At 36.3% G+C, this 24,176-nt stretch overlaps 1 protein-coding gene and 1 long non-coding RNA gene across 2 annotated transcripts; one reads left to right on the forward strand and one right to left on the reverse strand.

Annotated features, from left to right (window-relative positions):
• Positions 1 to 4,805: 4,805 nt before the first annotated feature.
• Positions 4,806 to 9,885, reverse strand: LOC118276772 (putative mediator of RNA polymerase II transcription subunit 24). Its single transcript, XM_035595306.2, has 2 exons — positions 7,745 to 9,885; positions 4,806 to 7,664 (listed from the first exon to the last, which is right to left on the reverse strand). The coding sequence occupies exons 1-2, from the start codon at positions 9,624 to 9,626 to the stop codon at positions 7,600 to 7,602; spliced, it is 1,947 nt and encodes a 648-aa protein (XP_035451199.2). The 5' UTR covers positions 9,627 to 9,885; the 3' UTR covers positions 4,806 to 7,599.
• A 9,625-nt stretch (positions 9,886 to 19,510) lies between these two features.
• On the forward strand, positions 19,511 to 21,316 carry LOC118276775 (uncharacterized). The gene is made up of 4 exons (XR_004783698.2): positions 19,511 to 19,911; positions 20,172 to 20,248; positions 20,349 to 20,481; positions 21,159 to 21,316. It is a non-coding gene; the product is annotated as an uncharacterized LOC118276775 (long non-coding RNA).
• Positions 21,317 to 24,176: the final 2,860 nt, after the last annotated feature.

A 24,176-nucleotide genomic window follows, 5' to 3' on the forward strand; every position in this document is an offset into this window, starting at 1 on the left:
TTTATTTCTTCGCTCCTAATAGTTATAGCGTGATGTTTTATAGCCTATAACCTTCCTCGATAAATGGACTATCCAACACAAAAAGAATTATTCAAATCGGACCAGTAGTTCCGGAGATTAGCGCGTTCAAACAAACAAACAAACAAACAAACAATCAAACAATCAAACAAACTCTTCAGCTTTATAATATTAGTATAGATGCATGTTTTTCCACTACAGATTTCCTATGATACGTTGCTGTGGACGCGTTTGGCTTCCACCAATCATATTCATTGGCACACATAGCTTAACACTCATGGAAACGGACTCAGCTAAGCTATGATTGCTATGGATGGATGATTGCTTCTGTGCTATCGATACTTCGCATACTTGAGCTGCGCATCTTTCTCGCACAGCTACATAGCTTAGTATCTGTGGAAACAGTCACATAGTTTCACAGATTAGCTTTTACATCTTCGTTGCATAGCTACATAGCACATCTCCGGTGGAAAATCAGCGTAATTCTGAATATTTACTAGGTACTCCATGGCTGGGACATCAATGAAATGAAAAACAAAATACGATCTCATTGGATCATTCGAATCTTCTTATCTACACGCTATTGTTTTAGAAATCACAAAGATTTGTGTGTTCTCAAGTTTTAAATTAGAATTAATTCAATTATTGAACAAGCGTTAAAGATTTACCGCAGCACTCAGAGTCATTTAATGGTTACTTAACCCAGTCGTTAGCAATTGTTTTCGGAATAAAATCTGAAAAATTTAAGTAATAATTAAATGTCTCTGAGTGCGGTAGTTAATGATTTTGAATACATATGAAATGCTTGATTTATAATATAACTACGAATACAGACGAAATGCTTGATTTATAATATAACTACGAATATATTATGTTAATTTGTAACCTCTATTTGATCTACTCACTGTACGGTTGGCGGGGTTGGCTGGCTGCCGCGCAACGTGTATCGGGTTCGATTTCCGCACGGAGCAACGCTTTGTGTGATCTCTATCGCTATCTGAGTATCATGTGCATGCAAATTGGTATATTTGTAAACGCACCCACGACACAGGAGAAAATGGTAAGGGGCGATGTTTTATTTATAAATATATAATTTTATTTATAAAAAAAAAACTAAAGCAATTGGGCATACGTAGTGTCGGTTGTATGATGAAGTACAAATACAAAGTTTACACGAGCAAAACCGCGGCTATAACTAGTCATAACTTATTTATCCTAAGGTGCAATGAAGTTCAAACAACCATTTCAGCACAAAAGTAGTTTTCATTCCTGAAACAGCAATATAGACGCTCTGAATGTAGTGTTAACTGAAAACTGAATGTAGTGTTAACTGAAAACTGAAACAGCTACTGAAGTGTACACGACGCAGCTGTTATGAAGTATTTAATTGAAAATTGTACATTTCAGTTGCTTGAAATGTTTCTCAGTTTGTTAGTTAATAACTTGTTTTATTTGTTCATGAAAATATAATTGGGAGGTGATTTTCAGTGGGGTTACTGTTTAGGAATCATTGTTTTTTTCTGTGGTATACACCGGATTTCAGCAAGGAGACCGTTAATATTTTTAGCCTTTTTATTTACTTTTTTTTTAAACTTGGGTGCTTTTAGAAGCATATAATTTCACATACACATGACACCCAGACTCAGACAGAAATAATTTTTGCACCGCACGGCAGCCAGTTGTTCAGCCACCGCGCCAACTATGCAGTAAAATTATTACATGCTTACGACACGTTTAAAAGTCATTGACACAACAAACAAAAGTAAACCCAAACAATAGAATATCACTCTTCTATCCATAAAAAAAAACAAAACAATACAACACACACACACACACACGAACAATCCTTAACACAAAGATTCTCATTCACACACACACAGACACACAACAAAACCATTCCAATCTTTCAACTCAATCTCGACCATTCACTTTCTATTCATTCCGTTCATTCGAAAACCTCAACAGCATATAAAAATAAAGTTCCGTAAGTAAATTGCAATAAAAGTCAAACAGATGTTTTTAGGGGGGGTGGAATAATAAAAAAGGGGTTTGGGAGGGGGACGGGGGGTAAAGGCAATATATCTTTGGGCAAATAGATTCAGGGTATAATCAGGCGTGCTTTGGCAGTAAGACACCCTTTTCAACCCCTCGCGATACGTCGGGTCTTATCTACTGCCTTATGGGGATGTACGAATGCCTTAGTATGTGTGATAAGATATATTAGATTATTGGGGATTTTGGTGATTGAGGGAGACGTGGTTTTTGACGCCCTTGCGTTCATATATCTTACTCATATGCTAAAGTTAGTAAGTGAGTTTGTGTGCGCATTTTTTATGGAAACGGCTGAACGGATCGGGACAAAATTTTAAATAGGGATAGATTATGGTCTCGTTTTTATCCCAAGAGGCGTTCTCTTGAGATCATCCACAGCAATGTAGCAAAGCATATATCTGGTGGAAAACCAGCCTTAAAAGTTTATGAGAGAGCGCTGCAGCTCAGTCCGTCAAAAGATGTAAAATAAAAAAAAGACAAATACCTGAATTTTCATATTTATTAACTTCTGCCCGCAACTTCGCCCGCGTTCCCATGGGATAATAATCCTATGGGATAAGTATATCCGGAGCTGCGGACAACCTAGCGGGTTTACCGGGGCTCCGGCTCGACGGGCAGGAGTAGGAACGGGGTGGTTTTTAGTCAGTAAGAGTCTGACACTCCCTCTCGCCTCGCCCAAGGCGGGAGAAGTCATTGGATGATTTTCCACCCTAAAAAAAAAAAAAAAAAAAAAAAAAATGGGATAAGTATCCTATCACCCAAGTCGGCTAATACCCTGTCTGTATACCAAATTTCATCAAAATCCGTGCAGTAGTTTCAGCGTGATTGACGGACAAACAACCAAACAAACTTTCATATTTATCTATACTATACTAATATTATAAAACTGAAGAGTTTGTTTGAACGCGCTAATCTCCGGAACTACTGGTCCGATTTGAGTAATTGTTTTTGTATTGGATAGTGCATTTATCGAGGAAGGTTATAGGCTATAAAACATCACGCTACGATTAATAGGAACCGAGCAGAGCGAGTGAAACCACGCGGAAGTAGTTAGTTTATAATATTAGTGTGATACATGTCACGTCACTTTAACACCAAACAATTTAATAGAATAACCATTTATTTAATAAACTCCACATCAAATTAATTATTAATCCTAATATGTATCGTGGAAAATAATAATGATTTCAGATTAATTATAATTACAATTACTGATTAACGTGATTACCGGTTTACGAATTACCGGTTTGTGAATTACGGGTTGATTAAATATCATTATATGCTATGATTGAATTTGTAAGTTAATGAAATTTCGTTAGTATGAGTACAATGAGATACTTATGTGGAATTTATTCAAATTAATCAATTAATTTATTGAGTGATTAAATTTTCGTTTACTGTTTGGCGCAATGCGTTCTTAATTGGGTAGGGTTATTTTATATTACCCAAGGGGTAGGTTTAAGTGAAGGAAATTTCAGTATGATATACTAAAATTTTCAAAACAAAACAAAACATTGTTTTGTTTTTAATTTTCGATGTAATATGGAATGGCTGTCTAGTGTTAGTTGAGTGGTAGTAAGTATGACAGTCGAGTAAAAGGTCTGAGATTCGATTCTCAGCTTATGAAGTAGGAATTCAGCCAGTAAGAGTCCGAGAATCGACACTCCCTCTCGCCTCGCTGGGGCTAGAGAAGTCATTGGATGATTATATCCCTGACAAAAAAATAAGGTTGAGTAAGTTCGATTACTGAGTGTGATTGTGATAAAAATAAAACTAATGAGTATATATAAAAGTTTCTTTGTTAAAGTTGTTTGTTATCATGAGTACAATCACGTGTTTAAATATCGTTCACTAATTTACCAGTCACCCTATATAATTATGTATATGTATGTAACCTACTCTATTTTCCAAATTCGTAACTCAACGTTCCACTAACTAAGGGTAGATTTTATTCGCAACATTTTCTTCTGTTATAGAGAAGGTACGCTACAATTGTACCGACCCTTTCTTAAGGTCTGTTGTGCTCTAATGAATTAATACCCTAATAGAAAGATACGTCAAGTGTGAGCCGTGTTTGGGTCAATATATTGGACAGGTTTTCCGGGATGGTCGGGGTTTTTTTAAGGTAAAGCCGGTAAACGTGTAGACCTTATGATAAGCAATTGCTGCCGCCCAATTATTTATTCGAAAATTAATAAAAAATACATTATTATACAATTTACCTAACCCGAAAATTAACCTACATCATTAGGTAATGTCGTAGATGATCGCAAATGCATGCTTAACAAGAAATCTCAGGTTCGATTCCTTTGTCATGCCTTTGGCATTTAGTTAATATCAAAGTATCGTAAGTAAGTGTGGGAGAGCCATGCTTCGGCAAAAATGGGACGGTTCAACCGGAGTGATACCACGGCCTCGCAGAAAACCGACGTGAAACAACGTTTGCGTTGTGTTTCGTTGTGTGAGTGAGATTACCGGAGGCCCTTCCCAATCTTCCCAATGCCCCATTCCCGAACAACCCTTAAATTCCGAACCCCCAAAAGGCTGGCAACGCACTTGTAACGCCTTTGGTGTTACAAGTGTCCATGGGCGGCGGCGATTGCTTACGATCAGGTGATCAGTCTGCTCGTTTAACGCCTTATACAATAAAAACAATCGTACCAAAATTAACTAGCTACAGTTACATAAGTCCTCAGGGATGTGGATTGTTGTGTTTATTAAATTAAACGACTTGATGTGAGATGACTTGTATTTTACATTATTTTACAATATTAATTATTTACTATATTAGTAGGTGCGACTGCACTCGACACACACTAGAACGACAGTGGTCGTTGACCTCAGACCATAGTGACGGGGTAATGACATGAACGAATGATACTAAATTAGTGATGTAACATCCCCCTTCTTAAATTAAAAAATTAATCTATTTCATCGATTAACCTTTGTGTTGGTCTCACAACACGACCTGACTTAGTTTTGTACAATTGTGGGAATTTTGGATTCTCCGGCTCCTGTCTGTCACCCTCATCTCTCCCCTGCGAAGAATTGGACCTCATAGGAGTAGGGTTGTCACTGCCATTACAATATTTATGCCTTAAGTGTACCCTATTTCTCCTATACCTGACTTTATTTATATCTTCTACAATGTATGACCTATTATCTGGACATCTTTCCTTCACAGTGGCATGTTCCCAATGACTCTTAGGATTTCTCTTAAAATATACATGATCATTTGGTTGTAACATAGACAATGGTTTAGTATTCCTATTATAATACTTTGACTTATTTAAATTATTTTTGACAACAGACTTTTCATATTCTTTAAATCTTACAACCTTTGGCTTTAACCTTTTATATGACACTGGTATGTTATCTCTTAAAGTTCTAGACATTAACAATTGAGCGGGTGACGACAGATTATTCTTAGGTGTGTTTCTATAATGCAATAATGCTATGTATGGATCTGACCCATTTTCCTTACATTTTCTTAGCATATTTTTGACAATTTTGACTGAGCTTTCTGCTTGACCATTTGACTGTGAATGATATGGGCTAGTGACTACATGTTCTATGTCCCATTCATTTAGAAAATTTTTAAATTCTACTGACTGAAATTGTGGACCACCATCAGACACTAAAGATAATGGTATCCCATGACGTGCAAAAATTGACTTTAAATGTGTGATTACATTGCTTGAACGACTGTCTTTGTTTAACAAAGCAATTTCTATAAATTTTGAGTAGTAATCAGTGACAATTAGATAAGTTAAATTATCAAAATACATTAAATCTATACCGACTTGTTGCCATGGATACTTACAAATTTCAAAATTTTGTAGTGGTTCCTTTTGGTTACATGGTTTGAATTTAGCACATATTAAACATTGTTCTACTATGTTTTTTATATCTGTAGACATATTTGGCCAATACAAAGATTCTCTAGCTAATTTCAAACATTTATTTATACCTTGGTGACCTTTATGTATTTTATCTAACATTTCTTTATACATTGACTTAGGAACAATTAATTTTGAACCTTTAAATATTAAATCTTTAATTACATGAATTTCAGCTTGAATATTCCAATATGGTTTTAATAATGGACTTACATTGTTTTTATTTTTAGGCCATCCTTCATAATAATATTTCTTTAACAATTGCAAACTTTCATCTTTCTTAGTTTCCTGACTTAATTTTGTGCTATATTCTTTACTAATTGCAAGATTTGAATACATTAAATTTACATGACATGACATTTCAGACTCATTTTCAGGTACATAATTTTCCTGAATAGCTGCTCTTGACAAAGTATCTGATATATACATTTCTTTACCAGGTACATGTATGACTTCTAAATCATATTTTTGCAAGGTTAACATCATACGTTGTAATCTTGCAGGTACATCATGAAGTGGTTTTTTAAATAAATAGACTAATGGTTTATGATCGGTATGTACTGTTACTCTATGACCGTAAACATATTGGTGAAACTTTTCACAACCAAATTGTATTGCTAACAATTCTTTCTCAATTTGAGCATATCTTTCCTGGGTTATGGTGAGAGTTTTAGAACTATATGCAATAGGTTTATTATTTTGCAAAATTACTGCACCTAATGCTGACTTTGACGAATCGACTGACAAGACTAATGGAATTTGTGGATTGTAATGAGCTAAGACTGGTGATCTTGTGATCTCCTCTTTCAAAATTTTAAGACATTTCTCATGATTCTCATCCCAAATCCAGACTGAATCTTTTTTCAAAAGATTTCTTAATATTTGAGTTTTTTCTGACAAATTCTTGATGAATGGACCTAGGTAATTAATCATACCTAATATTCTTTGCAACTCTTTGACATTGGTTGGTGTGGGCATCTCGAGTATTGCTTTGACTTTCTCTTGATCAACCCTAGCACCATCTTTATTAAATACATAACCAAGAAAACATACCTCTGACACTAGAAATTTACATTTCGACTTGTTAAATTTTAAATTAACTTGACGTGCTCTTTGCATAACTTTATGTAGTCGTTCATTATGAACCGACTCATTAGGACCATGTACTAAAATATCATCAATGAAAATTAAAACTCCTTCCAAATCACCGAACAAATTCATCATAATTCTTTGAAATATTTCAGACGAAGCACTTATGCCATAAGGCAATCTTAAGTACCTGTATCTACCAAATGGTGTTTGGAAAGTACACAAATCTGAACTATATTCATCTAACTTTATCATCCAGAAACCTGAGAAAGCGTCTAGATGCGTAAAACATGCAGCACCTTTTAACTGTGACCGTATCTCATCAATAGACTTTAACGGATAATGTTCTCTCATTATACAATTATTTAAGTTTCTAGGATCTAAGCATATTCTTAATTGACCTGAACTTTTGACAGTGACTACCACAGAATTTACCCATTCAGTTGGTTTTGTGACTTTTTGTATGACTTGCATTTGCTCCATGCGATCCAATTCCTCGCGCAGTTTTCCTTGCAACGCAAACGGAACTTTCCTTGGCGGATCAATACACGGAACTGCACCAGGCTTGAGTTTCAGATGACAGACTGGGGGTAGACATCCAAGACCCTTAAACAAATCATCATATTGTGTAAGAATTTGTTTACAAAAATCTTGTTTTGTGACGGAAAATACACGTTTTATTATACCTAATTTTTCGCAAGTGGGAAGACCTAAGACAGTTGGACAGAGTATATTTGCTACAATGAACACTATATTTTCACAAATATTTCTATTTTCTATGTTTAAATTACATTTTAAATTTACTTTGCCTAGAATTGGAATGTTATTGCCACCAAATCCTGTGACATTTACATGACATTTATCAATTTGTGACTTTGACAGATTAAGAAATTTGAAGTTTTTGACAGATATGACGTTTACATCTGCGCCTGAGTCTATGACACAATTTATTTTTCGGTTACCCACATGTAAGTTTATTTTCCATGAACTACCTGAATAATGATTTTCTGAAACTGAATTACCCTTGACATGACTAATTTGTTGATTTAAATTATTTAGATGAGATGCTACGTTTGGTATATTTGAATGCATGTTGTGATTATTTGTTTCTGATGCTGAATTACTTACATTTGACTGACAATGATGTGACTTCTTAGTGTACTTGTGGTGATGAATGTTTTGGAAGTGTGTATTATGTGACTTATTGACGGACTGACTGTTCTTATTAGATTTATTATAATTAACATGTCCTTGACCTAGACTATGACTGTTTTTATTGTTATTTATTGTCTTACGACTGACGGACTGACTTTTATTAGTGTAGCAATGATAATGATGCTCACTTTGACTATTTTTATTTCGACTTATTTGACTTATAGGACTATTTTTATTAAGACTTTGACTTGTAAGACTGTTTTTATTATGACGGTGTAATCTCTCAGTGCAATAAGCATTGTCATCATGGAGATTACCTAGACTTGGACTATTTTTGTTTAGACAAATTTGACTTGTTTGACTGGTGTGTGAGTGCGATTTGACTGGTGTTTGACTATATGACTGACTTTTTGACTGTTTTTGTGGCTGACTGTATGACTGTGGTTGTGGCTGACTGTATGACTGTTTATGTGAATGACTAAGATGATTTTGACTCGACTGACTGTTTAAGATTCCTACAAAGTTATTATCATTTTGTATCGACTTTGTGGAAGTTGATGAATGCAACTGTCTGACTTGTTTATTCTTATAGCAAAACTTAGCATAATGACCAAATGAGTTACATGACCTGCATTGTACTCCGATCGCTGGGCACTTCGTTCGATGAGACTGCCCACAGCGACCACACGTTGATGCTGACTGCCTCATCGGACTGGGAGACTTCCACGTGGCCCGATGTGGCGTTTGACTTGAAGCACGCTGTCGACAGACTCGTCGACCGCCGCTCCTTTGACGCAGTTGCATCACCTTCTCGCCGTCTTCGACGATGGACTTGTTTGTCATCTTGTCTGCATCCTGCTGTGCGACAATTAGGGTTTTCGCCAACTCTCGCATCCTCTCATAGGTGAGGTTGGGCTCTTGCAACAGCCTTTGCCGGATGTGTGACAAATCCATGTGCAGGTTGGCGATGAAAATATCCCGGATCATGGACTCGCGCAGGGTTCCGAACTCGCAATCCTGGCTCTTTATCTCCAGATCGGTGATAAAATCGTCGATGCTCTCAGATTGAGCTTGCCTCCTTGTAAAAAACATGTACCTGCACATGGTAAGATTCTTACGTGGCTCAAAGTACAGGTCGAATTTGGCCTTGACGTCCTCTATTTTGGCTTCATCCAGGCTGATGTTAAAGGTATTGAAGATTTCGAGACCTTTAGGGCCAATACTGTGAAGCAGAATGGCCACCTTCCGCTTCTCCTCCGACCTGTCTAGACCTGATGCCAGCAGATACAGCTCCAGTCGCTGCCACCATTTCCTCCACGCCTCCGCGTTGTTCGCGGTTGCCTCCGACGACAACTTAAGACACTCCAGACCGGCCACACGGCACCTCGTGTCGCCGACGTCTTCGGTAGACATTTTGTTTTTAAAATTTTCCGTTAACACACGAATCTTCTTTATTTCGTTGTTACTTTCACTTCTGACACCATGTATTGTTGTTGTGTTTATTAAATTAAACGACTTGATGTGAGATGACTTGTATTTTACATTATTTTACAATATTAATTATTTACTATATTAGTAGGTGCGACTGCACTCGACACACACTAGAACGACAGTGGTCGTTGACCTCAGACCATAGTGACGGGGTAATGACATGAACGAATGATACTAAATTAGTGATGTAACACTGCGGACTACCTAGCGGGTTTACCGGGGCTCCGGCTCGAAAAGCAGGAGAAGGAACGGGGTGGTTTTTAGTCAGTAAGAGTCTGACACTCCCTCTCGCCTCGCCCAAGGCGGGAAAAGTCATTGGATGACTTTCCCACCTCAAAAAAAAAAAAACAGTTACATAACTACTTCATCATTTACTTATCCATTAGTACTTATTAAACGTTGCTCTATTCACTGAAGAAACGCGGAAATCGTGAAAATAAAGAAAATGAAATCCTTCGTTCAACCTAATAGCATTATAATGAAGATTTACTGAGATTTTCGTACATATGGCTACAGATCGAGCTAAACTAAACCAGTTTATCTTGGTCTCGCTTCATATGACTTTGTACTACATTCAGAGGTCAGTTTATACTGGTTGTGTTGCTTGATGTGTTCGCGTCGGTATATCCATTTTGGATGGGCGAAATGAGATAAATCCCGTCAGTTTCCCCTAGAGGTCCTTGAACAAACAGGTATTTTGATTAAAATCTATGGTGATTAGTAGTGGCGAATCTTATTTTTGGGGAGAGGGAGGGCAAAATATTTTTCCAAGGAAGGTCACGATTGAGTTCGTGTGCTAAGAGCCTGTGTGGTTAAGCGAACAGTTGCCAAGAGAATAGAAAACTTGATAAATGACTTGACATTATATTTTGAAACATGTAAATATCAATCCCACACATTAAAGGGTGGGGAAACCCTTACTTCGGCTCAATCGTAGTGAAGCCACGGCCTCACAGAAATCTGACGTGAAACAAAGTATTCACACGACGAAACATATCGCTTCGAAATCTAATTAAGAAAAATTTAAATGTATTTTATTTTGTCTCTCATATAAATCACCCATTAATAAGCAAACAAAACCATCATAATTTAACGGCCTCACAGAAAACTGATGTTATCCGAATCTCACAAATTCGCAATAATCCTCCAATTCTTAACCCCTAAAAGGCCAGTAGCGCACTTGGTGGCCTCTGTTTTTTCGGGTGTCCATGGGCGGCGGCGATTGCTTACTATCAAGTGTCCCGTTTACTTAAACACATCCACGACACTAGAGAAGTTACAATTGCGTTCCCCGTCTTTAATACCTTCGCATAGAAAATAACCGCAAAGACAATAAAAAAAAAAACTAAAAGTCTTTCCTAAACAACAATATAAAAACGCGATACGCCGAACGCAGCCAAGTTCCCTAAAGTTTTCACATTACTGAAAACGTTTAGATACTTACGAGTCAATTCGATTTTTTTTCTCCCTTCTCCCTTCCTTCCTTAAAACTTTTGTGAAACTTCGAAGCCTGGCTGAAAGTTTTCTAACACATTGAATTATAAAGGTAGGGATTTTTCAAGTTTCCAAATTTATTAATTTATATGGATTTTAACGGTTCCCTTTTGTTTTTGTTACGTCACGTCCCGCGAACTCGAGGTGGTGCGGCGCAACGCGAAAATAAAACTCTTGGCTCGCTAATAATATTAGGTAGGAAGCTGCTGTATAATTTCCACTTTTCAAAAATCAGCCCCGAGTTTCGACCAATGAAATGATGTCCGGCTGCCGCGCAACGTGTAGCGGACTCGATACCCGCACTGATCAATTCCTTGTGTGATACACAAATTGTTGTTTCGGGTCTAGGTGTCACGTGTAAGTGTGAACTTGTATGTTTGTAAACGTACCTACGACACAGGAGAAAATCCTAGTGTGAGACAAAGTTTAAAAAAAAACAACAAACTGTCAAAATCTATTGACGTGGTCTACGTGACCAACCGCTCGTGGGATGCGGTGAGGTATGTCGAGGAGTCACAACAGTACGTCGCCAGATTTGCCGAGGACGACCACGCTTCCTTTTCCTCTGGGGATTTCACTCCAAGGCTTGTTTTGGTATGTAGTCAGGGCCTCTTCAGAGATTGTAGCCAATTCATCTCAATAAAAATGTATTTCAATTGAAAAAGATATAATCAATAAAATAATTTACATATTATAATAAATGAATACAGAAGTAATAAATCAATAGGTAGTATTTATTTAAATGCAGATATTTTATTTGCACACATAATTCATGAACACTTTCAGTTTGGATTAATTAATTTTATTTAATCTGTTACACTTGTGTAATATTGAAGTATTTTATAATGATTAATAAATAAAATATACATATAATGGCCTTTGCAACAGTACCGAAATATAGGAAAATCACAAAAACTAATAAACATGGTAAATATCCCGTTCTAAGTTCTAATGATATAAATAAAATATAGTTCATCTGCCCGCGACTTCGTCTGTGTAGAATAATGACTTTTGATAGAATTTAAGTTTCTAAAATAAAAGTAGCCTAAGTTATTCCTTAGTACATCAGCCATTTCAAAGACTAGTTGTTGGGGAATCGGGTTGGGAAGAGGGGTAATTGGGTCTTCGGTAACCTCACTCACAGAACGCAAGTGTTATAAGTTTTTAAACTGACATGGTCACTAACACTAGAATTGGAACTTGAAACGAGATATTTACAATGTTTCTTAATTTATTTTTCACGCAAGTATTGTTTCACGTCGGTTTTCTGTGAGGCCGTGGTATCACTCCGGTCGAGCCGGCCCATTCGTGCCGAAGCATGGCTCTCCCACACTTACACTTCTAGGAAGGTTCTCTAGAAGACTCTAGCTTAAAGAATTACCAACATAAAATAAAGACTACTTAAATACCAAACTGACGTTTATTTAAATAGTAGGTATGAAGTTAAAATCTCTCGCGTTTCCACTACAGAACAGGTATGCTGGGCATTTTTATTACTTCCCCCGTTTTCGGGAAACTGCCGGCAGATGGCGTTGTATAGAATTAAATGGAAAGCTACGCAACTGAAAGATTTATTTATTATTGTGGAATTATATGTTTCGGAATGAAAATCTTATGGCTAATATGATTACACAGGGCTATCGGGGCTCTGATTCGGAGCTGCGGACTACCTAGCGGGTCTACCGGGGCTCCGGCTCGAAAAGCAGGAGAAGGAACGGTGTGGTTTTTAGTCAGTAAAGAGTCTGACACTCCCTCTCGCCTCGCCCAAGGCGGGAGAAGTAATTGGATGATTTGCATTGCATGGCGTGTTACGCGCGGGCCAATATTGTTAAGGAAAACATCGTGAGAAAACCTGGGCTTAAAATATTTTATTATGGCTTAGAAAGCGCCTAATAGTGATTAATGCTAAAAACCTTCTCCATGCAAGAAGAGGATTTTAGTCAGTAGTGCCTAAGTAGTGTACTTATAGCCTGTTGATGTGATAATGTGAATAAATTTTTCATAACTTTATTGGCCATACAGGGGCCCACTGTAATATACCTCTTTTTTCAGTAAAAGGTAACCTCGCGCACGTGTGTGTGAGTGTGGATGCGTGTTACGTTAAAAAGTCTGTGTAAAATCCTCCGAAATATTTAAATTATTGAATAAAAGGTTTCGTGCGTCTACGTTGATTAATTTGAGAATAGAGAAGCTCTTAAAGTGTTCCTTTCATAAGAAAATGTATCAATAGTGTCTTGAACAAACAAAGCAAAGTTTTGGTAAACAATGTGAAGACCTATTGGAAAAATAGCTAGATATAATATACAATGAAACATTGATAATTGTAAAGAAAGATCTTTACAGGGCTTCAGTGGTAGGTGTAAATATTAGTATACAAAAATTAATTATAGCATTCGTATGTTTTTTCACCATCATTAACCGGTACGTTGATGTCCACTGCTGGACTATAAGCCTTCTTATTATTATATAATCTCTTGGTAGTCCTTTTTTGCGGGGGGTGGGGGATCATCCAATGACTTCTCCCGCCTTGGGCGAGGCGAGAGAGAGTGTCAGACTCTTACTGACTAAAAAACCACCTTGTTTCTACTTCTGCTTTTCGAGCCAAAGCTCTGGTAACCCGCTAGGCAGGCCGTATCATCTCTTGGCAGTAGGGTTGTACATCGCAGTACGGGAAGTGTAAAGGTCTCCACACGGCTGCACCTTTTGCTAACAATAGGACATAAAGGCACCGTACCAACCCAGCAATTAACTTGTCATTTAAATTTGAACATTAAATCTTATATCATATATATTTTTATAACGTTAATCGAAAAAGGCTGTAAGCGAGCGGTCAGTGGGCTGTCAGCATGCTTAGAGCATTTTTGTATTATTTCTAGGAATAAGAATAATCGAAAAACGCCGTGCTGTGTCCGTACGTTTTATGTGTGTGATGAACATTAAACCTGATTAATGAATAATGCTCAAAGCTTCTCCGTATGAGAAGAGGTGAGCAGCGGCCACTTATAGGCTATTGATGTGATGATCATTTACTTATAATTAAAAATTGAGGTTAGTAGACTTAAAACTCCACACAATGTTATGAAATCTTAATTGCCTAGATAAATTCTAGACCTCACGCATTCTAGTGTACCTAACTGATAAGTTCCTAGACCACACGCGGTCCCTATAATTACGCATCTTATCAAAACAGTGTTATCAAGGGAATATAATTATTAGTTGTCTCAATTATCCGTACTTCTTTACTAATAATATATATGTTTGTATGTTTGTTTGTAGGGAAGTAGTTGAAGGACTGATACACGTTACTTTTCATGCAACTCATATATTAAAATTTGCAATATTCATTCAGTTTAGAGCAAGAATCTGGTTCGACTTTTGGATCAGGTAATTCGTATTGGGGTTTTTGATAATCGATATCTGGATCAGTCAATTAGTATTGAGGTTTTTTACTGTCGATTTCTGGATCAGGCAATCAGTATTGGTGTTTTTGTCAGTCGATTTCTGGATCAGGTAATTAGTATTGAGGTTTTTGACTGTCGATTTCTGGATCAGGTAATTAGTATTGGGGTTTTTGACAGTCGATTTCTGGATCAGGCAATTAGTATTGGGGTTTTAGACATTCGATTTCTGAAGATTAGAAAATAACTTTGAGCTCATGACTAACATAGTATGTGAAATGAGAGCTACGTTACATCTCTTCTGCTTACTTCTTCGGCGATTAAGAACGTAATATGTATTATGGAGTATGGAGTAGCATTCTTTTTTTTTGCAGGCAGAGTCACGGGTAATGTTTGTAAGTAAACAAGTTAGATATTAGATATTCTTAGATAAGGATATAACTATTAATAAACTAGTTTTAGTGATTTTTCAATTTACTTATCATATTACAGTGAGAAGTAGTAACGAGTACGTAGGTACAGTCTGACACAAATATTTTTACTGTATACCATTTTGTTTAAGAGGAGAAAATCATTTAATTGCATCACCGGCTTTGGGTGTGGCGAGAGGGAGTGTCAGATTCTTACTGACTAAAAACTAACCCGTTCCTACTGCTGCTTTTCAAATCGGAGCCCCGGTAAACCGCTAGGTAGTCCGCAGCTCCGGATTTAATGTATAACTAATGTTAATATTTGTACTAACTGGTACTTTTACTGTGGAAAAATCGACATTTAGACATAAGTAGATATGATGCACGGTTGGTGCTAGGTAACCGGCCGCCGCGCAACGTGAAGCGAGTTCGATTCCAGAACGCAACTCTTTGTGTGATCCGCAAATTGTTGTTTCGTGTAGTAAAGTGAATAAACCGTATTTTTATTTTAAATAAACGTGAATAAACCGTATTTTTTTCGTATACCTCACGGTGGTTATTATAAAAAGTTATATAGTGTATATTTAAAATAGAATATAAACTCATAAATCACAATCAAATTACTGACAAACACATACTTAACATAATTTAAAATTAATGAACCTGCTACCAAACTGAAAAAAGCGTAAAAACTAAAAATAAAATTCTATAAAAAAATAAATCAAATTTTAAAAAAGAAACCTTAATTTGATGGACATGATAAATGGTATGTGTAGTTGAAATATATTAATTTAAATATTTAATACTAAGTAGCACCCGCGGCTTTTGCTCCATGAGAAGACATTGAATGATTTTCCCTTTCAAAAAAAAAAAACATGGAGATTAAAGCAAAGCACTCTTTTGGAGAGGAGGCCCTTAAATCAGCAGTGAACTCATAATCTTCTTTTTTTCCTTTTATAAAATGTTGCGCCAAACTAGAATTTTCTTCTGTGTCGTGGGTGCATTTACAAACATACAAGTTCACATACACATGATACCCAGACTAGAAACAATAATTTGTGGATCACACAAAGAGCTGCTGCGTGCGGGAATCGAAACAGCTACATGTTACTTAGCAGCCAGTTGCTTAGCCACCGCGCCAACCGTGCAGTTAGTAATAATTTTAGACTAACTTTAAACGTTTTTTTAAAGGGAAAAATCATCCAATATCTTCTTTCGCCTTGGGCGAGGCAAGAGGCAGTGTCAGACTCTTACTGACTAAAAACCACCCCGTTCCTACTCCTGCTTTTCGAGCCGGAGCCCCGGTAAGCCCGCTGGGTAATCCGCAGCTTCGACACTTTAAACTTTAAGATTGACTGGTAGAGAATGCCACATGACTGATTAAGTATTATAAGTATTTTGTACATGATTAAATAATGAAATAGGTAACAAACAAACTTACTCTCGCTTTTACAATATTAGTTGAGATATATTAAAATGGCGAATCATCTCAGGTATTATTATTTAAATGTGATATCGTGTAGTTGTGAATTTTGCCAGCGATTGTACTCGAGTATCTAAGTGCAGATGTGTCACTCAAGTTGAATAAGTGATGGGTACCGTGTAACTTATGAGCGGGTAGCGATTTTTTAATAAAGATCATCGCTTCTATCATTAATTGAAGAAATAGAAAAAGGTGTTTGCTCAGCACACTTTATGACGAAGTTGGTTAAGATTTAGTGCCATCACTTACATACATACATAATTTCACGCCTGTCGCCCATGGGGGTAGGCAGAGACAATGGAACGCCAATTGCTTCGACTCTTACTTACTCGCTACTTCTATACATTAAACGGCATGGGAGTTACTGGTGACTGACTTTAGCGGAGGAATTACCTTCAACAGTTTTCTATTGGCAGTTAAAGTCTTAAGTAGTTAGTTGGAAAAAGCTTGAAGAGAAAAATAGGCGCATAAACAATTGCTAGCTGAAATAATAATAAATTGCATGGTCTGGAAATGGGTTGATCTGAATTTTTTATGGAATTAGTCTGCAAATGAGCTGACATATCATCTGATGGTAAGCAATCGCTGCCGCCTATGGACTTGAAATACCGAAGGCGTTACAAGTACGTTGCCGGCCTTTTGGGGTTAGGAATTCAAGGGTTGTTGGGGAATCGGGGATTGTGAATATTGGGAAGGGGCGCAATTTGGCCTCCGATTAATATCGTATTTGTGATTTATAAATAACCTGGTAACTTCAGTCAAACAGCTGCACATATTGCAGGCGTTGTTTCACGCCAGCCATGAACATTATAAAACCAAGCTGGCGCATTAAGCTCTATCATGTAAAATAAGTATTTATCAATTAAAAGTATTCTGACGCTAGTCACTTATAACTTAAACCACACTCGTCTCAATTAAACGTCCCTTTTATAACCGATACGAAGTACTTTATCAGACAATCTTAAATACGTCCAGAAAGTAACAATTATTGCGTCTGGTTTGACTGCTACATTATATACCAACGAAGCCTTAGGCTTTATCATTATTTGTGTTATATAAACATGTTTATGGGAAAACTATTTAATGAGATAAGAATGATAAGATCTAGGCATTGCAATAGCTTAAAGGGATAGAACTCAAACGCAGTGTTTGTTGTGATTTTTAAAAAGCTTATCGGTTTTTTTCAGACGTTGCAAATTTGATAGAAACCGTAGAACAAAAATGGGCTTATTAAGATCTTGATTTGTGATCCGGTAGAGTAAATGGTTATTAGAGCCTCCAATGCAAAAAAAGTCTTTAGTATCATGAAGTTTGGAATGGTATACGCATGCAGCAAGTAGAAAGAGGAGAGTCATAATGTGATTGTGCACTGTGACCTAAAAAATGGCCCTATACAATGATAATAGATAGGTTAGGTTAATAAGCGCTTAGAAAGTGACACATGGGAATTATTGTTTTTTTTTTGTATAATGATATACTTAACGTTATGCCAATTATCAGCTCAATGCGAATTATGTCTAGGTTGCGACTTAATTTTGTCTATTTTGACCGGGCTACTAGTGCGGAGTAACGTTTTTTAATTATTACTACCTCTAAAACATAACCACCTTCAATTTTAAAAGACAAACGAACGAAATCTAAAGAAAATATCTCCACTCATAGTATTTTTACAATAGATTACTAGATGACCTAGTTACAGGATGTTATAAAATTAGTCCATGCTTCTAATGAGGCGGGCTGTGGGCTAATAAAGCACACGTGGGGAATATAAAGAGTCGCATCAGTGACATAATATATTTATTGGATAGAAACGTAGGTGACCGACTTGTGTAGAATATTGAGCAGATGATATTTTTAATTGGCATTAAATAATCTGTAAGTATTATATTTATATTTGTATTAAGTATTGGATGTAGATTCAGCAATTATTGTGCCGATGGTCACCTCAACGATAAAAGCCTATGTGTTATTCCCGACCACAATTCCTACATTCTACATTTAATCCCGATCCTTTCAGTCGAACTTGTATGTTTGTAAACGCACCCACGGCACAGGAGAAAGTCCTAGTGTGGGGCAACGTTATTTAAAAGACAAAAGACAATTGCACATTTTTTAAGCATTTTTTTAATTCTTTGTGTGTATATTTTACCTCTGCTTACCCATTCAGGGAGTAATAGCCACAATATTAAACAAAATTTATGTATCAGAATAATTTCATGAATCCCTTGAGTGTTAATAAATACCATGACACTATCAGCCATTGTGTCATATCATATCATATATTGGTCATAGATCTTTGGCACAACGCCAGAACAGTCGTGATTTATAACCCATTGAATATTTATTATTATTCCTATGCGAAATGCAAGTTTCAAACGGATACACACTCTATCATATTTTATTATACATTGAATTTTAAAACTACGTTTTCTCGACTTTATGTGAGCATAAAAATTATCATCCTGTACGTATTTTGGTCCAATTAATTATTTGAATTAAGTCATTGCATTGGTTAGCAAAATATTCTTTGACAAAATATTGCTGTTTCTGGCTTCAAAATTACTTTTTTAAACAACAAAGTCCCCATTGTGCCAACTATACGTTGTACCTACTTAAAATGCCATCTGTTACTGGGTTTGAAAATCGACGTGCAACAACGATTGCGTTGTGTTTCGTTGTGTGATTGAGGTGACCGGAGGCCCAATTCCCCCTTCCTAATCCTCCCAATCCCTGATTTCCCAACAACCCTTGAATTCCTAACCCCCAAAAGGCACTTGTAACGTCTCTGGTGTTTCAAGTGTCCATTGGCGGCGGCGATTGCTTACCATCAGGTGATACGTCTGCACGCTTACCGTAAAAAAAGTTAACTTTAAAATTCCAACTGAAAAAAGATGTAATAGGGAACCAGGGCCCTTAGACAAAGTAACATCGCTTGGTAACGAAACGATATCTAAAATCGTCATCGTCTCAACGATAACGACAAATATTTCTTAGCCAAAGTAACATCGCGATCGTTATCGTTGTGTCGAATCGATTATTCGCTAAAAAGCAAAAATATTGTTTATGGTAACGAAAATTTAGCTGTCAGTGTCACTCAAGAAGTTCAAATCGGATTATTCCCGCGAGTTATTACTGTTTTCGAATTTTACTGATAAGAATAAGTGAGTTGTTGGCGATCGCCGTACTTCGTGAGGGTGATGTTATCACAATTAGCGACGTTGGAGTGCTGGGTGACGTCACAGGATCGGCACGGTCGCCGGTGGTCGCCGCGCCGGTGGGCTTCAAGTGGTTGTGCTGCAATGTCCTTAGCCCAGACGTAAATATCCGAAAACTGCTGGGCTCAAGTGCTTCCCAAGAGAAATATGACTTTACTAGTTCAATTTCGAACTAGCCCTCGCATAAGACAGTCCACGTTATTTCTAGTAAGTAATATAGTCTTTGTTTTAAGTAGTCGTTTTACTTGAGTGAAATCATAGAAATAGAGTTGCTAAAGTATTGTAAATTATAATAAAAACAAAACTTTATACTAGTAAGTAAGTGAATAGAGTATTATTATTCTAAATTGTTGTTTATATTAAGTTTTAATTATCATTAACTTTGATATTAAGTTTTAGTTTTAATGATAATCAATATAGACTCATTTTTATAAATTACTGGTGTTCTAATCTATTATAATTTTTAGTGATAGTGATGAAACATGGAATCAAGAGTGCGAACAAGTTCCCAACAATTGTCAATGCTGCTTGAGGATATGGCAAAGTAAGTAAATCCCAGTTGTATTCACTAGTATGTAATGTACGAATGACGCAATCTTAACAATGAAGTACTTATACTGAATCTTTGTTTGTTTATGTTACAGTCATGGTGACCCGGCGAGGCCTCTTACTGCATCACTAGGTTGGGTACGGTCAAACCGACTGTGGACTGAACTGACAAACATATTGAATGCTGTTGGTGGTGGTGGCAGCAAGACTACAGACAAGTGATAAAAAGTAAGGATCTAATGAACATTTTTCTCTGTTATAACTGGACTGGGGACTTTTTATAATTATAATGATGATGATCAATCTCTGACACCCATAGTAAGAAAGAAACAAGAAATGTTTATTGGCATATACCATAAAACATTTGCTTTCTTAGTTGTAAGTTTTCTTTTAAGCAAATATGTAAAAGAAAACTTACACTCAACTTACATTAAACTCCTTACTACAAAAATTCAAACAAGTATGTTAAAGTATTTATTGTTATTTTTCAAAAGTTCATGCCAAATTGGCTTTTTAATCTCATTTACACTTATAACATATACATATATATTATACTTATAACTATGGACAAGACTATAGAAAAACTAGGATTTAATGTAAGTACTAGGTAGGTACCTTCAAGGGATCTGCTCAAAAATGAGCTACTTAATTGTCTCTAGTAGGTAGATGGCAAATAAATAAATCGAAATGTTTTATAAAGTATTCTTAATAACATTAGTCAACCAAGTAACTTCACTTACATGAAAGACACCATTTAATTTTTTGATAAATTAGTTTTTAACTTGGTTAATCTGGTTATGAATTATTATATATAAATATTACCTATTATATAAATTATGCATTAGTATTTATAAAAAATCTGATACATAAATATTTAATATAAATAATATTTTTCCATCCATCAGTCGTGGTCCGCGGTTGAGATCACCAGCGACACCGCAGTCTGCTGTTTCTCCCGACCGTTTGAGCGACCTCCTTCGAGACAGCGGCAAGCGAGTAGCTAAAAAGCAAAGAGCACACAGCACCTGAAAATTATAATAATACAGATTTAGATTATGTGGTTTTATTTTTACTTACCTCTACAGCAGTTAATAAAGTATTGTATCGTACCACAATATTTTTGTTATATAGTACCTATACCTATCTATACATCTATACATATAATAAAATCGTAGAAAAGTGCTGTCTGTACATTGAAAATAAAAATAAAAAAATTAGCAGGGGTTATTGTTATGTCGATGTCGAACCCAAAAATGTAATTAACTTTTTTTTTGTCTGTTTGTCTGTTTGTCTATGCGAGCTAATCTCAGAAACGGCTGATCCGAGTTGGATGCGGTTTTCACGAATATATTGTGGTATGCTTCAATTAACATTTAGTGTTTGTTTCATGTCAATCGGTTCATAAATAAAAAAGTTATGTCAAATTAAAGAATCACGTCGAACACAATAGTGTTCGACGTGATTCTTTAATTTGCATAGAATACTATGCTTATACCGAATAATCTCCGCAACTATTTGACGGATTTGGTTGAAATTTGGTACAGATATAGTTTAGAACCTTAGAAAGGACATAGGTTTAGTTTGATATCGATTATTAGTAGTTACTGTAGTTAGTTTTTTTAATAAAATTGTAAGTCTAATTTATAAATTAATGAGATTAGATTTAAGTCGTTTCTTTTAAATTATTTAGTTTAAGCTTGGTTATTATAGCATAGAGGATAGGTTGTAATATAATTTCTTTTTTAATTGTTATAAATTCGTAATTCGTAGTTTTCTTTAGTTTTAAGTTAGTTTTCATCTTAATTTCGGAAAGATTATAATATTTCTTTAGTTTAAGTCCGTTTTTAAACTATTTTTTCAATGCCCTAAGTAAGTATACATCTATTAAATTCAAACGCAGAGCTCATTATGTTGATTTTTGAAGAGTTCCCTGGAATATCTTACACATCTCATTTTTGAAGAGATCCCGCGAGATCGGGAACTATGTGGTTAAAACCAAAAATTTGCCGGAAGTCACTATTCCACGCGAACGAAGTCGCGGGCAAAAGCTAGTAATATATAAAACTAACCAGACGAATAATGCTTTAACTCAAGTTATTAGGATCCATAACCAACAACATAAGTATCTGGTTGCCTGCAAAACCTATAGTTATATTGTTTAATTAATGTAAAATTTCTTACCTTTAGTTCCAGGGGAATCTCAGTAGAACCTTTTAATCGTGCATGAGCTTCTAGGTCCTTGCATAATTTCCTAAATGCTCTTTTATTAAGTCTGAAATGTTAGATGTAAAACAATTCAGGCATTTCTTCAATTGTTTCCAATAGCCGTCGCTGATATATCGGTTTTGACGCCTCTCCCAGGCGCTCTCATTGTGCACAGCCCACAATAAACGAAGAGAATGCATTTTATAAATTATTTAACCTGCAGTAATGCCTCTAACATAAAATAAATACTCAAGAGTATGTCATCAACCAAGGTCAAAAATCAGCTGTAGAATGAAATCCGGCCATCTTGTGTCGATATTAGTCGATAACTACAACGTTTTAGCGTTCGTTTCGTTATCCTTAATGACGATCACGATCGAGGCGAAGACGAACACTGAAAGTGCTGCTTGTCTACGCATTTGTATGGAGCAAACACGATAACGTTCGCTAACGTATTCGTTACTTTATGGTTTCGTTATGAAATGTTACATTGTCTACCAAATTGCGATAACGATGACGATTGACCACGTGACTTAACGCAGCTCCATACATTTTAGACTTTTCTAACTTCGTTATCGTTTTTAAATTGTTACTTTGTCTAAGGCCCCAGATTTTTACTCTTCAACGGGCATAATATTACAAAGCTTCAAGCTAAGATTAAAAAATAAAAACTTGCTAATAAAATAATCTTTATCATTAAACCGGCTCAGTGCACGAACAATCACAAAATGTGCACCCAACTGTGTAGATCATAAAGTTTATTTTTGCTTAAGTAAGCGTCTGCTCGTGTATTCGCTATCGCTACGATAACTCCAATACGGAAATTTTATTCAAATAAATATTATGTATAATGTAAATAATAATATAGATGTTTTCTCGAAAGGATAAACTGAAATCTATCTTGAATATTACACATAAATTTAATATTATCAGTTATAAGCGGTTACGTATTATAAAAATGTCCTTACAGGTACTGTTATGTTTTTTTTATACCATAGTTACTGTGGCCTATGAACGCTTGCAACACTTGAGGCATTACATGCGCTTTGCCAACACTTTATTTTAGGGGGGAGGGGAAAATAATCCTAGACTTTTCCCGCCTTGGGAGGCGAGAGGGAGTGTTAGACTCTTACTGAAAATCACCCCGTTCCTACTCCTGCTTTTCTAGCCGGAGCCCCGGTAAATCCGCTAGGTAGTCCGCCACCGCACCAACCGTGCAGTCATAATATCCCAGTAAAATATATTTACTTTCTCCGATTGACTGCCTCGTTGGTCGAGTGGTCGCAAGTGCGACTGCCGAACAAGGGGTCTCGGGTTCGATTCCCGGGTCGGGCAAAGTATTACTGGGCTTTTTTCGGATTTTCGAAAATTTCTCGGTAGTAGCACGGAGTCTGGAATTGTGTCCAGGATATGGCAATAGGCTCACCCCCTATTACATGGGACTTATAACAGAAATGGTGAAAAGTGGGTGTACATTGTATAGCAGCATTACGTGTCGTAATGTGCACCTCTGCCTACCCCTTCGGGGATAAAAAGGCGTGATGTTATGTATGTATGGACTTTCTCCGATTAAAGACCACCAGCAAATCTATTTATGAAAGTGTCCTACAAGAGAGTGTCCTTTACGAGCAATTATTCCGAGCGATAGGATCAGCATTCAATTCCGAGTGCCTGTAATTATGGAGTGCACAAGTTATACAATTGAACAGTTTAAGGGG

The sequence above is a fragment of the Spodoptera frugiperda genome, chromosome 17 (genome assembly GCF_023101765.2).
Source record: "Spodoptera frugiperda isolate SF20-4 chromosome 17, AGI-APGP_CSIRO_Sfru_2.0, whole genome shotgun sequence".
Classification (NCBI taxonomy): Eukaryota; Metazoa; Arthropoda; class Insecta; order Lepidoptera; family Noctuidae; genus Spodoptera; species Spodoptera frugiperda.